We start from the raw sequence: 16,701 nt of genomic DNA, 5'->3' as shown, positions 1-16,701 counted from the left end.
ATATTCTATAATATTTAGCATTATGTTTGAGCTGGATTCTTGGACAGTGGGCTGAAAGAAATACTGGAAGAGTTAATTGAGTTCAGGGAAGTTGCAGAGTCCAACTAAGTAATACGAAATTTCTGTTATATGCTATAAGAGGAGGAAATTTTGTGTCCCATATGTAAGCAGAAATGTATCACATAAACTCTTAGTAGTCAGTTTCATAAATGGAAACCAGAGGTATCCTGTGACCAAACATCTGTGTTTTAGTTGCTATTCTGATTGTACGCACTTGGTGAAGAAGCTAGGAATTATGGGGATACTGATGTTGCCATGGAGACTTGTAAAGGCCTAAAGGGGAATAAAGAACAATACTTTGAGTGCAATTGCTGTTTTCATTCCGTTTTCGGTAAGGCTTGACAGCCTGTCTCTGTGCTACAGTTGTTTTCTCAGAGAAACTAAGTAATTGTGAAGTCTGTTTAATTTATTTAAACCACGCATTTTTTTCCCTCCTGATTTATTTACGGAAGTGGTTCTTGTTATTTGTAGGTATTGATGTCAAGAAAGGCCGAGGTCGATATATTGACACCTGTATGGTCATCTTTGCCCCCCGTTACCTGTTAGATAATAAGTCATCTCACAAACTTGCATTTGCACAGAGGGAATTTGCCAGGGGACAGGTAAGCAGTTTGCTTTTGGAGAATGGCTAGTGCTTCTCTAACAGCACAGTGAATTTTAATGTCAGGGCTTATCTCCCCCCATCAACACTAAGTTTTTTGGTGTGAGTAACCATTTTATGCCTTTGGTACCGTAAATAGCTCCTGGTAGAGAGCAAGATTCAGAGTAGATCCTCAGTAAACATTTGCTGTCTTTACTTGACTTGTTGACTAAAGCCAGTGATCCTGTGTGTTTCAGGGAACAGCTAATCCTGAAGGTTACATTTCCACCCTTCCTGGTTCCAGTGTGGTGTTCCACTGGCCCCGGAATGACTATGATCAGCTCTTATGTGTCAGATTGATGGATGTTCCCAATTGTATTTGGTCTGGAGGCTTTGAAGTTAACAAGAATAATTCCTTCCATATCAACATGAGGTAAGTTCAGAGACGCTATTTAGACAAAAAGTAGCCTTGTTTGAGGTACGGTAATGTAAATAGTAAGCTGTAAATACCATATAAATTTCAGATATTTATAAAACTATAAATAGTAAGTAGTAGATAGTAAGACTCTTCATGAAATGAGCACATATGTTTCTGGCTCAGACAAAGGGCTTAAAACTGCAAAGACCAGGTGAACATTTTGATAGAATGAGTTAAAAGGAACGTTGACACTTTTGACCACTGTGCATTTGCTGTCGTCCGAGGTCACATGTTCAGGGGGTAGCAGGGAGCTCGTGATTGCCCACAGCTCTGAATTCTGTCAGCATTTAGATGGTAGCATTCATTGTAAACGTTTTGGTCTATTCTTGCACCTATACGAACTGTTCTCTCGGTGACTGCCGTTTCAGTGAATAACCTGGCCTTCTTTGCCCAACTCAGTGACCCTCTGGTCCTCAGAGAAATCAGCAAAATTCCGCCTCAGCTAGCCAGGGTGACTGCTTTCATCAACACTTTTTTTAAAGTATTAAACTTTAAAAGATTGTGGTAAAATACATATGTCATATGGGAATGACAACATAAGGGCCCAGAGATTATTTTGTGGGCCTCAGGCACGTAACGGAATTTACTGTCTTAACCGTTTTTAACTTCACTAGTGTTAAGTACATTCATGTTGTGCAAACAATATCCTAAACTCCTTGCAAAACCGACCCCTCTGTATCCAGTAAACAATAACCCCTTAGTTTCCCCTTCTCTAACCCCTCGCAACCACTATTCTCCTTTCTCTATGAATTTGACAACTCTTGCCACCCCAGATAAGTGAAATCATACATTTGTGTTTTTGTGACTGGCTTGTTTCACATAGCAAATGTAGCAAAATGTCCTCAAGGTTGATCCATGATGTAACATGTGTCAAAACTTTCTTCCTTTTTAAGGCTAAATAATACTGCATTATATGTTCATCCTGCATTTTACTTATCTGTTCATTCATTGATGGACACTTGAGTTGCTTCTACCTTTTAGCTATTATGACAGACTTTTTTTGGTGGGGGGAGGTAATTATGTTTGTTTATTTGTTTTAATGGAGGTACTGGGGATTGAACCCAGTACCTTGTGCATGCTGAGCATGTGCACTACCACTGAGCCGTACCCTCCGCCCCTCCCATAAGAGCTAAAGCTATTATGAATAGTACTGCTGTGTTTTGGATGTACAGATATCTCTTTGAGTCCCTGCTTTCAATTCTTTTAGGTATATATTCAGAAGTAGAATTGTTGGATCATATGGTCATTTTATTTTTAATTCTTTGAGTAACTGCCGTACTGTTTTTCATAGTACCTGCACCATTTTACATTCCTGTCAACACAACACAAGGGTTCCAATTTCTCCACATCCTCACCAACATTTGTGGGTTTTTTTGTTGTTTGTTTTTTTGATAGTAGCCGTCCTAACGGGTGTGAGGTGGTATCTCATGGTTTTGATTCACAGTGACTTGTGATGTTGACCTTCTTTTCATGTGCTTTTTGGCCATTTGTGCATCTTCTTTGGAGAGATATCTATTCAAGTCCCTTGCCAATTTTTGAATTGGTTTTTTTTTTGGTTGTTGTTGTTGAGTTGTTGGAGTCTTTTACATATTGTAGATATTAACCCCTTATGAGATAATTAGTTTGCATATATTTTCTTTCATTCCACACATTGCCTTTTCACTCTGTTGATTGTGTTTTTAATTTTGGTGTAATCTGGCTTACCTTTTTTAACTTTCATTGCCTGTGCTTCTGGTGTCTTATCTGAGAAATCATTTCCAAATCCAATGTCATAAAGCTTTTCTCCTATGTTTTCTTTTGATAATTTTATAGTTTTACCTCTTACATGTAGGTCTTTGATCCATTTTGAATTAATATTTGTATGTGGTATAGGATAAGGGTCCAACTCCATTCTTTTGTTTGTGGATATCTAGTTTTCCTAACATCATTTGTTGACTTTCCCCATGGAATGTCTTGGCACTCTTGTCAAAAATTATTTGACCCTACGTGTGAGGGTTTATTTCTGGGCTGTGTGTTCTGTTCATCCATATTCTGTCTTTAATGGCAGGATTACACTGTTTTGATTACTGTATCTTTGTAATAAGTTTTGAAATTAGGAAGTTGACACCTCCGTCTTTGTTCTTTTTCAAGGTTATTTTGGCTATTTGGACTCCCTTGAGATTCTAGCTGAATTTCATGATGAATCTTTCTTTTTCTGGAAAAAAAAAAAACACTTGGGATTTTGATGGGGATTGCATTAGGTCTGGATATCCACTTTGGATAGCATTGATATCTTGACAATATCAAGTCTTCCAATCCATGAACCTGGGATGCCTTTCCATTTATTTCTGTCCTCTTTAGTTTCTTTCATCAAATGATTTTGAAGCTAAGGACACTGAAATCAGTGCGATTTCAACACATTTAGAAGCAAAATTTAGTCGTTTATACCTTATGGTTAGTTCTCCATGGAGAACACTATTGTAAGGTAACAGAAAAATGGCTAGTTTAATAGATGAGCCAAAATAGTATTTATATGTGACTTTTAAAGAAATGCATTATCTTAAAAGAATGCATTACCTGAGGTTTTTCTTTGTTTTTGGTCAGTGATGTACCTTTCTTAATTATCCTTTGCCCTGGCCCCTATTAGAGTTAACTGCATCTGGTATAGTGGTTTTCAAATTGTGTTCCTAGGAGTGGTTGGGGGTCCAAGGAGGTAACTTTATATACAGGCCAAGGAAGCAGAGTTGGCAGGGCTCTAATGCCCTCATCCCTACTTCAGCCAGGACTCCCATTAGCATTGTGTGTTTCCCACAAGGTTTCATTTAGCAGGGGGAAAAAGGTGAGGAATTCTGCAGCTAAAACCACTACTGGTTTGCATACTGCCTTGATGGAGTCAGCCCAGATCTATTGTGTGAGAAGGGGAAGCCAATTTGGAATTTTAAAAGTTACTCATGATTACTTAAAAAAGAAAGAAAGAGAGGTTTGGAGGTGGGGGAAGAAGGTGACTCGTCTACTTTTATTAATCCTTTTGAAATAATTTCAGTGTGTGGCCCTAAACTACTGAGCAGAAAACTGTGTCAGCTCTACTTCCCCCAGTTTTCGTTTTGAAACAGTTTAAACCCACAGAAAACTTATGACTAGTACAGTGACACCCCCCATCTTTTACCTAGATTTCCTGCATTTCAACATTTTCTATGTTACTCTGTCTCTACACGTGCACGCATACATACTTTTTTTCCAAACCACTTGAAAGTGAATTGAAGTCATCATGATACTTTGGCCATAACAAACTTTATTTATCACCTATATAAACACCGAGGAAATTTAATATATAATATTGATATGTTTTAAAATGAATAGTCCTTTGAAATGTCCTTCATAGCAACCCTCCTCCCTTGATCTAGATTAGGATCTGGTATATCTTGACTGGTTTCATGTCCAATAGTCATAGTCTCCTTCTCCTTTTTTTGTCTTTATCGACATTGACATTTCTTTTTTTTACCTTTTTTTATTGAGTTATAGTCATTTTACAGTGTTGTGTCAAATTCCAGTGTAGAGCACAATTTTTCAGTTATACATGCACATACACATACTTATTGTCACATTTTTTTTCTCTGTGAGCTACCACGAGATCTTGTATATATTTCTCTGTGCTATACAGTATAATCTTGTTTATCCATTCTACATTTTGAAATCCCAGTCTGTCCCTTCCCACCTGCACCCCTTTGGCAACCACAAGTTTGTATTCTATGTCTATGAGTCTATTTCTATTTTGTATTTCTGTTTTTGTTTTTTGTGTTTTTTTTTAGATTCCACATACATATGAGCGATCTCATATGGTATTTTTCTTTCTCTTTCTGGCTTACTTCACTTAAAATGACATTCTCCAGGAACATCCATGTTGCTGCAAATGGCGTTATGTTGTCAGTTTTTATGGCTGAATAGTATTCCATTGTGTAATATACCACATCTTCTTTATCCAGTCATCTGCTGATGGACATTTAGGCTGTTTCCATGTCTTGGCCATTGTAAATAGTGCTGCTATGACCATTGGGGTGCAGGTGTCTTTTTGAAGTAGGGTTCCTTCTGGATATATGCCCAGGAGCAGGATTCCTGGGTCATATGGTAAGTCTATTCCTAATCTTTTGAGGAATCTCCATACTGTTTTCCACAGTGGCTGTACCAATCTGCATTCCCACCAGCAGTGTAGGAGGGTTCCCTTTTCTCCACAGCCTCTCCAGCATTTGCCATTTGTGGACTTTTGACTGATTGCCATTCTGACTGGTGTGAGGTGATACCTCATTGTAGTTTTGATTTGCGTTTCTCTGATAATAAGTGATATTGATCTCGACATTGACATTTTTAGAGAGTCCAAGCCAGTTTCTTGTAAGATGTCCTATTTTCTGGATTTTTCTGACAATTTTCTATGTATAAATTTGGACCAAACATTTTTGGTAAGAATGCTACCTCTGCAGTGGTGTGTGTTTCCCATTGCGTCATGTCAGGAGGCCTGTGACATCCGTAGGTCCCATTACTGCTGTTGCTGATAAATTCGATCATCACTTGGTTAAAGTGGTGTCCACCAGGTCTCTGTATTGTACTGTTACCTTTTCTTCTTTGTATTCGAGAGCAGTCCATTTAGGAGATAATTTGAGACTGTGTGTGTTCTCTTTCCCCAAAACCTTTAACTCAGTATTTTGATGGATCTTACCTGAATCCGTTGTTAAATTGGTGGTTGCAAAATGGTGATTTTTCTGATTCTCTCATTTCTTCTACATTTGTTAACTGATATTCTTCTGTAAAGAAGAGCTTTCCATTCTCTCCAGTGATTTATCTATATTTGAATACACACACAAAGCACATACAAATTATGATCACATACTGGTACCTCCATGCCACAGGATTCTTCCTTACCTGCTCTCATCCTACAGAACAAACCCTGTTTATCAGTAACATCAATACATTAGTTTGAACCCTATGAAATTTCTCTTTTCTAGGTCAAAAGTAGTCTAATATCAACAATTTTAGTAGTTCAACCAGTATTTACTCATTTGCTGTACTGACACTATGACCAAAACAAACCCACTATGTAAAATGCGTAGATCCCATACAGTCACAGTGTGTTGTTCAAAAGTTGCTTGAATGAATTCTTTTTACTGGGTGATTATACTGTCGATTTCTACTTTAAAAAAAAAATGTGATCAAAGAACACATAGTGGTGATTATGAGAAATATGGGAAGAAAGTGAACTGGAACTTGTTTCATCCCTTTTATGCAGCCTCTTCTGTTTCCTTTTTCTGCAGAGATACTCTGGGAAAATGCTTCTTCCTGCGTGTGGAAATTACTCTTCGAGGAGCTACCTATAGAATCTCATTTAGTGACACAGATCAGTTACCCCCTCCTTTCCGAATTGACAACTATTCCAAGGTATCCAAGGGAGCTGAGAGCCAGTTTGGCTGTTTCATATGTGGGAAAGTGGAGTATGTACTGCCCTTAAGATAATGATGAAATATATTTTAAACTTGGGTTTAAAAAAAGCTATACAGGAATCTTAGAAATCCTTGCTACTGAGAGGTGGTTTCTGCTGGTTATTTTGATTGCTAGGCAGCCTTGTGCACAAGTGACTTCTCAGCACCCAAAACTTACTTTGACTAGACAGTTCGGTTGGCATGGTGCCCTCTGTAGACATTCCAATTTAAACAGAGAGAGGAATCAGAATCAGACTGATAAATGTCCAGTAGAATGGGCATTTCTACTGTTGCTTAGTTACAGTAAGCTTCTTTATGAATCTTCCAAATAAAGCCAAGATGGAAATCATTCGATTCTATTTTAAATTATGCCTTTGAATAGCAGTGTCTTACAATATGTGACTTTCCATAGCTGAATTCCAAAATTTTTATACCTTTCTCTGTTCAGAGTGTGTCCTGGGGGGTGAGGGTAGACTAGGTGCCATTGAAAGGATAGAATTGCTTCTCAGAACCCTTTACCCAGCAGCGGGGGCCTGTGTCCTTTCATCGGTGGGCTTTTTTGCAGTGTTGAAGATGATTAGAAAGGCATTTGAGGAGGCGAGATGCTGAGCCTCACTTGTGGTTATACCCTGTGTAGGAGTCATTTGGGAAGGATCTAGGACTTAAACCCAGGAGGCACTGAATCACTTTCCAGTAACACCACTCTGAGCCAAAGTCCTCTTCCTCTCTGCTGTTACCATAGGTCCCGGTTGTCTTCACTCAGCATGGCGTAGCTGAACCCAGGCTCCGAACTGAAGTGAAGCCCATGACTTCGTTGGATTATGCCTGGGACGAACCCACCCTGCCACCCTTTATCACTCTGACTGTTAAAGGGGCGGGCTCCTCTGAGATCAGCTGCAACATGAATGATTTCCAGGACAACCAACAGCTTTACTATGAAAATTTCATATACATTGCTGCTACATATACATTCTCTGGGTAATTCTGGGTTAGACTCCTGTTCTTGTGAAGCAGAAAGCTCTAATTATTAACTGGTTTTAATTTTAAGCAGTTCTCAGGAGGCCAAGGGAAGAAGGAAGATTCCTTTCATTCTTTACCAAATCCCAGGCTCAGGGTCTATCTTGAGAGGTCTTTAGTCATAAACCCTTGTCGTCTGGCTAGATTAAAATTTACCCAAAGAGGCAAGATTCTTCTCTTTTTAAAGACCTCCCCCATAATCCATTGTAGCTCTTGCTTTACGGTGATATTTCTTATGTATTTTTTAAACTTCTTACCGCCAGTTTTGTTTGTTTTACCGCTTTCCTCATTTGAAACTGAACTAATCTTCATCTATAATTATTCAAATCACCATTCTGATGCACCTCTCCCATTGCGAATACTGATCCAGCAGACATTTAAGGGTCTATCTTATTCACCGAAAGCAAGCAGAGTAGTTTAACTTGACAGTAACTCCAGTTGCCCTGGAATGATAATCTTCACTGTTGTCTGACTAATTAGTTGTATGTAGACAAGTCAGGGGAGGAATAGTGAGCTTGTTCTGATTCTGTTTTATTGGTACATAGTTAGATACATAGAGATTCAAACCCTGGGCTTTCAAAAAGTAGTCATTCCCCCAACATGTGTAATAAGTACAGTTTATTGTTTTCTGTGCTGGTTACAGGGCCAATTTTAAGATTTATCCATGAAGAAACTGGGAAAATAGCTGAATCTTTAGCATTCTAGATACAAGGCACCTGATGAACAGGACATTTAAAGTCATATTCCTTTCCAAAATGTTCTGAATAATTTTGCTTATGAAATTGTTTTGTATGTGCCTGAGGTCCAGGGAATAATCTGAGTCTGTGCAATCTCTCCTCTACCTGGACTCCAGATTTCATGAGTAATGAGTTAAACGGGCATCTCTGCTTAGAATAGCCCTTCTTTTCTTTGTTTGTTGCAGTGCTCTTTTGATAGTGATGGTGCTAGGATTTATCTTGTCTAAGTCAGTTGTCCTTGTTTCGTTTTAGAGATTACAGCACTCAACAATATGACTTGCTTTAGGTTTTAGTGCCTGAAAAACCAGTTCTTAATCTGGTTGCTAATCATGTGTCTCTCCGTACTTTCTTATGTTAAATTCTAGTAGTCATTAAGCTCTTTAACTGAAGAATCCTAATGAAGAATTATGAGTTTTATAAGTTGAAGGGACATGGGTAGATAAAAAGAAAATTTCCTGGGAATCTTAGTGTGTGAAGAGGTTGAACCGTATTTTGGAATGTGGTAGATCCTATTTCTTTGCCTTTTTGGAAAGAACTAATGATGAGATAGAAGCCTAGTTTTGTTTTTTATATTAAATTGAGGTGAAATTCTTTTAACATAAAATTAACCATTTTAAAGCGATCAGCTCAGTGACATTTAGTGTCTTCAGGATGCCTTACAGCCACCACAGCTATCGAGTTCCATTAAGTGGTTACTCCCGGCCCCTGGCAACTGGCAACCACCAATCTGCTTTCTGTCTCTAAGGATTTACCTATTCCAGATACTTCACATAAATTATCATAAATATGTGATCTTTTGTGTCTGGCATCTTTCACTTAACATAATGTTGTCAGGGTTTATCCTCATTGTAGCATGTCAGCACTTCATTCCTATTAAACGGCCGAGTAATATTCCACAGTATGTCTCTACCACATTTTGTCCATTCACCCTTTCATGGACATTTGTCTTGTCTCTACTTTTTGGATGTTGTAAACAGTGCTGCTGTCAACATGCCTGCACATATACTTGTTTATGTACTTTAAAAAATTCTTTTGTGTGTATACCTAGGAGTGGAATTGCTGGGTTCTACAGCAGTTCTCTTTACCTTTGTGAGGATCTGCTGTACTGTTCTCCGCAGTGGCTGAATCATTTCATCTTCCCACCAGTGATGTGTCAGGGTTCCCGTGTCTGCGTTCTCAGCAGTGCTTGTTATTGTCCTTTTTTTTTTTTTTTTTGAGTGTAACTAGTCTACTGGGTATATAGTGATATTTTCATTGTGGTTTTAACTTGCATTTCCATAATAACTAATGATATTGAAGATCTTGTCTTGTGCTTAATGGCCACTTGTATATCTTTGGAGAAATATCTATTCAAGTCCTTTGCCCATTTTTAAATGATTTTTTTTGTCTTTTTATTGTTGAATGTTAAAGCTCCTTATGTAATGAGGATACAAATCCCATATCAGATACATGCTTTGCAAATATCTTCTCCCATTTTGTGGTTGGTTTTTTTACTTTCTTAATAATGACTTCTGAAAGGAAAAAATTTTACAATTTTGTTGAAAAAAATTTTTTTTTGGTCATTGGTGCTTTTGGTGTCATGAAAACTTAGTTTTTAACTCTGAATTTATGAAGAGATTAGTAGAATCAGAATAATCTAAATAAAATTCCATTAAAATACCCTGAAGTCTAACTAGGCTGCAACATTCCATAAAGCTTAAGATTCTGAAGCTACAGAGAAACACAACAGTGTTGAATTGGACAAAGGTGATTTTGTTTTCTTTTCATCCTGAAAGGACTTCTAATTTCTTGCTAAGACGTGGAGACACAATAATGCTGATCATCTTCCTGGCAGAGTAGAGCTAATTCTTGGACCCTTGTAGTATCTGGCTTAGTTTTTGTTTTCTTTCGTTTCTTTTTGTTTCCATCTAAAGATATACAATAATCCTTTTATGCCTGAATGTTAAACCACTTAAAATATCAGGAGAGAGGAAATGTCAGAGTATGTCTCCTGATAAATGACTCTTTGAACTGTGCAGGAAAACAGCACAACCTTGATCTTTCTGCAACTTGAGTCAGACCTCTTCTTCTATGATTAAAAAAATTTTCTTCTTTATAGTGGAGGTTTAGGCATTTGCTTGGAGTGCTTGAATACTCATGTGAGTGCATGTGTATATGTGTGTGTGCATGTGTCTGTGCACACACAATTATGATTGTTCCTGTTTTCTCAATCCTAGTTTGCAGGAAGGGACAGGGCGGCCTGTGGCTTCCAACAAAGCCATGACCTGTGCAGAGCTTGTTTTGGATGTCTCACCGAAGACACAGAGAGTCATTTTAAAAAAGAAGGTAAGAGAAATTAGAACTTGGAGTTTAGAATAAAAGATTTTTAGCCCTGGAAGGGATGCAAGCCATCTGGTCCAGCCCCTCATTTTGCAGATGGGCAAATGGAGACTGAGGTCCAGGCTGGGGAGGAATCTGGACGTCTTGACTGTGCTGATCTGTGTTGTTCCCACTACCCCATGACACCTGCTCCGGGAATGCCAAGCCCTGCTCATCTTTGATGCCTTTTTTGGAAAACTTAATCCTTGAATTTATTTTTTTCAAATTTGTGATTTGTCATTTTCATTACTCTTTTTCTGTTGTAATTTATCCTTCCCTAATCTCAACAGAAAAATTGTCAAACTGACATTTTTTTCCATTTTTATGCCAGCATTCTTTTCAGGTCAGTTTAGGGAAATTTTTATGCTAATAGACCTAGATATTGAGAGAAAGAGTAAACCTCGACCAGAAATATAATAAATGACAGGAAGACTTGTAGTAAATAGTTCGGACTTCAAAATGAAAGATACTTGAGAACACAGGTGCAGAAATCACTGAAAAAGGCAGGAGATCACCAACTGTAATTATTTAAAATACATTTACCTGAGGGTTATAGTCTGGAAAATTTTGCATAATATAAATCACATAATCCAAAAATAACCCTGACAGAGGGTATGTGTTTACAACCTGAGTGGCCCTAATGCTGATGAAGTCGTGTCATGTGTGGCAGTAATAAATGTAGATCCTTTTGGCTTTGAGGTCATCCAACTCTCTTACCACATTTTTAATGGGGGATAGATTCAAATTATTTAAAAATTTGCATGTCAAATGCAACTTTAATACACATGTTTTTAATTCAGTTTTATATTTTTAACAGCTTTATTGAGATATAATTCATATACCATGCAAATCACCCAGTTAAAATATACAATTCAGTGGTTTTTAGTATATCCGCAGTATGTACAACCTTAACCACACTTAATTTTAGAACATTTCCATCACCTCAAGGAAGAACCCTGTATCCTTTAGCTATCGCCCCCACATTCCCCTTACTTCCCAGCCCTAAGCAATCATTAATCTACTTTCTGTTACTATAGATGCCCCTATTCTGGGCTTCTGTATAAGTGGTCTTTAATCAGTGGCTTCTTCCACTTATCCTTATGTGTTCAAGGTTTATCCATCTATCAATCTACAAATACTTCTACATGTATTTTTATATGATACCAGTTGAAAGTCACATAATTCAAATTTGCTTAAAATGTTATCACACTCTGTTATATAAGGCTGTGCTTACGTGTTAGATGCATTTTAGAAATAAGATTTGGGGAAAAGAAGAAATAAGATTTGGGAATGGTGGTGAGTAAAGAGACCATGAGGCATAGTAATTAAAAGTGAACAACTTTCTAGACTGTCATTGAACATTTTGAAAAAGAAAATTTTGAAAGGCAATAATCTAAAAGAGTCTGACAAATTAAATCAATTGGGGGAAAGAATGGAAGAGCCCTTGGAAATAACGTTGCAGATGACTGTAAAAGAATGTTCAAGTTGGTAAGGATGTTAGGGTGAATGAAAACCAACTTGAGAGTAAGATGGTTTATCAGGTGGATATGATCACCAGGTGTGATCAGCAAAACACAAATAATAAATATACATGTGAGTTCCAAGGGCTGGGTGACTCTTAATCAGAGAAAACCAGATTTTTTTTAATTAAATAGCAAAAAATATTTTAAATAAAATTTTATATTTTACACATTTTCAAAGTTGTTATTTCACTTGATGAGGACGAAAGCTAGTAAATGGAAGGGCAGATGTTAAGTGAGTTACACTGACATCTAAACTAGGCAAGTTTCTCTGAATTGGCCTTAGGAAATGGACCTGTGTGCTTGAATGAGGAGCCACGAGTAGAAGTTTGACATCTCAGGTTTTTGTTTTTTGTGTTTTTACTTTTTATTTTGAAAGAATCTCAAATTTACAGAGAAGTTGGCAGAAATTCTATGGAAGCGGTGCTGTGGTTTTAATGTGCCCTGTTGCTGGTGACGTTAACTTTAGCACTTGCTTAAGGTAGTGTCCGCCAGCCTTCTTCTGTGGAGTGAAGTTTTTCTTTTCCCTTGCATTTAGTGAATATTTTGTGGAGAGGTACTTTGAGACTATGTAAAACTTCCTCAGTAGACTTTCTATGTATGTATGTAAGCGTATATATATTAACTTGGACTCCAGAACAAAACACTACAGACTGAACAATGGGAATTTATTTCTCATAGTTCTGGAGGCTGGGAGCTCCAAGATTAGGGTGCTGAGCAGTTCAGTTCTGGTGAAGGCCCCTTTCCTGGTTTGTAGACTGCTGCCTTCTTACTATGTCTTCAAAAAGCAGAGAAAGAGGGTGGGGCAAGGGTGAAGGGAGAGGAGAAAGCAAGGCCTTTGACACCTAAGGGCCCTAACCCCATCAGGAGAGCCCCATCCTCATGACCTCATGTCAACCTAATTATCGCCCAGAGGCCCCATTTCCAGAGACCATCACAATTACAGGTTAGGTCTTCAGCAGAAGAGTTTTGCAGAGTCACAGTTCAGTCTGCAGCTTTATGTGTGTCAATGTGGCTTCCTGTTTCATTCAGTGTGTTATCTGTTACTATCAGGATGGTACCAAAAAATATTTTGCTTTTATGCTCTATTCTCATATTTGGCCAGTGGGAGCGCCTTTAACCTTCTGTGTCCTTTTGACATATGACCCCTCATTCCTTGAGCACTTTTCTTACTGTCTGACACAGCAAGTTATTCAAGGCTCATTTTGTACTCTTCCTGCAGCATTCCTGGGATTTGCCACTTCTTTAAGGAGCCCTGATCCCTCTTGTCAGAGAGTGGAGTTTAGAAACTTAAGATATGTATACTAGGTACCCTTGTTGCTACTGTGGTGTTGCTGTTCCCAGGCTCTCCCGAGGGATATTATGTACACATGACATATGTATACACACACACACACACACACACACACACAGGCACACATGTGCTATGATATATCTGCGTGTGTACATAATATATATGCATATGCGTACGCATATCTGTGTATTTAAATATTAGACATATTTATCTCTGTGTATTAAAAACCAGCAGTTTGCACTAATAGTTCTAGTTCCAGTCTAACACCACAAAGTTCATTCTGATTTTTTCCCTTTTCATATTTATAACTCCCTAGTCAGCACAAAGAATATATTTATTATTTTGATCTGCTCCCCAGAATGTAACCTATCTTCTGTCACCGCAGTTGTGCCCCTGCCTCCCATGTAGACACACACTGTTACGTGGCATGGGTTCTGGTCTCCATGTGCTGGACAGCTCCCCTTTCAACCCCCAGCCCTTGCAGGAATACCCTTCTCACCTCTCTTTGACAGCCCACACTAGGCTCGCCTCCCCAACCCCATGATATGGATTGGGTTTCAACATCCTACTCTGGGCTGGGCCACCACAGTACACCCACCCACCCTCACACAGCCCCCATGGCCTTCTGCCTTCCTCAGTCTCATCTGAAGGTTTTAGGACTAAATTGTGAGGGAAGAGGGCCAGGGAAGGGAGCTGGAAGGAGAATGGTAGATCTCAGATTTTTAAATGGAGGCTTGGGTAGTTTCCAACTCTGATGAGCCTGTGCATATGTGGGCAGGCAATAGAGAAATCCATGTATGAAAACTTGACTTCAGCTGGGCATCTGTGCTTTGATTCCCAACCTGGAACATCTCCAGGAAAATTGAGGTGCTTTTCCATGTGGTTTTGGTGCCATGGGTAGATGTATTCTACTGTGCATAGAGAAGTAAGCATGTGGGGATTGCAGGTGGAGCAGTGCGGCTCGGTTTCTTCTTTTACAGATGTAGGAGGCAGTAGCACACAGGAGAAAGAGCATCATATCTTCGAGGTTTGAGTTCTGGCTTTGCCGCTTAAAGATCATGATATCTGGTGTTTCACTTTCCTACCTGAGCTGCGTTTCCCCACTGATCTCCCAGGTTTCTGAGAGGGATCAGCTAAGACAATGTACATAATGTGCGGTGTAAAGAGATGTCATCATAATAACATAGCAAACGTTTATTGAGGCATTCTGCTGTACCACGCATGTACCCAAAGTGCCTTGTATTTATTACACTTATAAGAACCCTAAGAGGTAGCTTTAATTTTCCCCTTTGACAGATCAGGAAACAGAGACTCCGAGAGATTTAGTAACTTACCCAGGGTCACTTAGATAGTAAATGATGCAGCTGGCTTTCCAAGCCTGGCATTTGACTCCAGCCTTCATATTACTTTATTAGTTTTTACTTTATAGAATGTAATGGAGAAGCTGTCTTTCCAATGCAGGGCAGCATATGGATGTGTTTGTGGTACCCAGAAGGGTCTGCTGCTCTAGAGGAGCTCCCATCTGGTGAGAGTGGATGTGATCCTGACAGGTCTGGCTAGTATACATACCCATAGAAAGAGTATTCTAAATGCTTAGGTGTTACTGACATGGAACTATATGGATTGTGTTAAAAAGGTAGTGTAGCAGAGTGGTTAAGCAGTCAGCTCTGAAATCATGCTGTGGGGATTCAAATCTTCAGTCCACCACCTGCTAGTTCTGTGACCGTGGTGAAGTTTCTTGATCCACTGAGACTTAATTTCTTAATGTTAAGTAAGGGTAATAATAGCATATGCCTCACTGGATTGTTTTGAGGATTAAATGAATTACTACATGTAAATCACACTGATCAGTGGCTGGCACATAGTAAATAATCAATAAGCATTATTACTAGTGTTATGATTACTTCTTGTATGTAATTGGATAGACTTCCGTGGATTGATCTGAAAGTCCAAGTGCTGTTTGCAAAATATTCCTAGGGAGAAAATATATTTAGAATTAATAGCAATCATTTTAGTATAACCTTTGAGTAGAGTCCACTTAATATTGAATAGTCAACTTATAAATTGGAAACCATCAATATAGTATGCTTCCATTATAAACATGGGACAAGAGGAGAACTCTGGTAAATTCTGGTTGTCTGCCAGTTATGAGGCTAACCAATGATCAAATATTGAGACTATCATATATGCTTTATATAATTGGATCACTCCCTGAGGTAAGGACACTGGAGGGTCACCATCTGGAACAGCAGTTATCATAGCAGTATAGCTAGTGGAGATTAGATTGAACCTCAGCTAACTAGTTTGCTCAGAAAGTATTCAGTGTATGAAAAAAATTAATTTTTAAAATTTATATTATTTGTAATTTCTAGTTGTTTGATTCAAGAGTTTAGCATATTTCATCCTAAGTTAACTAGGGATGAACAACAATGAAAGTTTGAATTAAGCACAGTTCCTACCTGAGAACTTATTCAGCCCTTACACAAGGCTCTTGAAGCCCTGTTTTGAAGCAGTGGCCTCATGTGATGGCCCTTTCTGTCTCTGCCCTCCAGGAACCAGGGAAGCGTTCTCAGCTGTGGAGGATGACTGGAACAGGCATGCTGGCCCACGAGGGCTCTTCCGTGCCTCACAACCCCAGTAAGCCCTCAGCTGCCCGCTCCACCGAGGGGTCTCCCATCCTGGATATTGCTGGTCTTGCTGCAGTCACTGACAACAGGTAATTTTCTAGGCAACTTTTGATTCAAGTTCACTGCTTTCAAATTCAGATTCAGGAAATTTGCACCAAGAAGCAAGAGTCTGTAAAGGAAGTAAGAATTTGTATTTTTCTTCAATGATGGAAACCTGCTGTATTTCTAAATGTATAAGTATCAGGTTTCTGTTTTATTTTTTAAAGTTATTATGGAAATGCTTATGGAGGTGTTAAAAAACATCAGTCAGTGAGAAGGATATATTATGAAAATAAAGGTCTTTTCATCCAAACTTCTGTCCACCACTACTCACTACAAGTGAACAGTTTGTTTTTTTAAATCCAAGAATTTCGTGAATTCTTTTAAAGCAGAGTAAATTATTAAGAGAATAATCAAACGTGTTTTTACGACTAACTCCTTGGGTTCAAATCAACTCTTTTTAAGTTACTTTATTTGCCTGTGCCTCAGTGTCTCCCTAAAATCAGTGTATTTGTTTTCAAAACAAATACGCTATACCTTGTTG

At 38.5% G+C, this 16,701-nt stretch overlaps 1 protein-coding gene across 8 annotated transcripts in view; it reads left to right on the top strand.

Moving 5' to 3' along the window:
* The window catches only part of VPS13D (vacuolar protein sorting 13 homolog D), a 224,918-nt gene that overhangs the window by 101,955 nt on the left and 106,262 nt on the right, over positions 1-16,701 (top strand). For all 8 annotated transcript variants that reach the window (XM_072975362.1, XM_072975361.1, XM_072975360.1 and 5 more), the window contains 6 exons: positions 532-662; positions 898-1,073; positions 6,401-6,524; positions 7,308-7,543; positions 10,536-10,644; positions 16,044-16,207. In XM_072975362.1, coding sequence (XP_072831463.1) covers positions 532-662; positions 898-1,073; positions 6,401-6,524; positions 7,308-7,543; positions 10,536-10,644; positions 16,044-16,207 — 940 coding nt within the window. The remainder of the gene's footprint in view (positions 1-531; positions 663-897; positions 1,074-6,400; positions 6,525-7,307; positions 7,544-10,535; positions 10,645-16,043; positions 16,208-16,701) is intronic.

The sequence above is a fragment of the Vicugna pacos genome, chromosome 13, assembly GCF_048564905.1.
Source record: "Vicugna pacos chromosome 13, VicPac4, whole genome shotgun sequence".
In the NCBI taxonomy this organism is placed as follows: domain Eukaryota; kingdom Metazoa; phylum Chordata; class Mammalia; order Artiodactyla; family Camelidae; genus Vicugna; species Vicugna pacos.
Note: the sequence above shows the minus strand (reverse complement) of the source record. Positions and strands in the feature narration are given on the sequence as shown.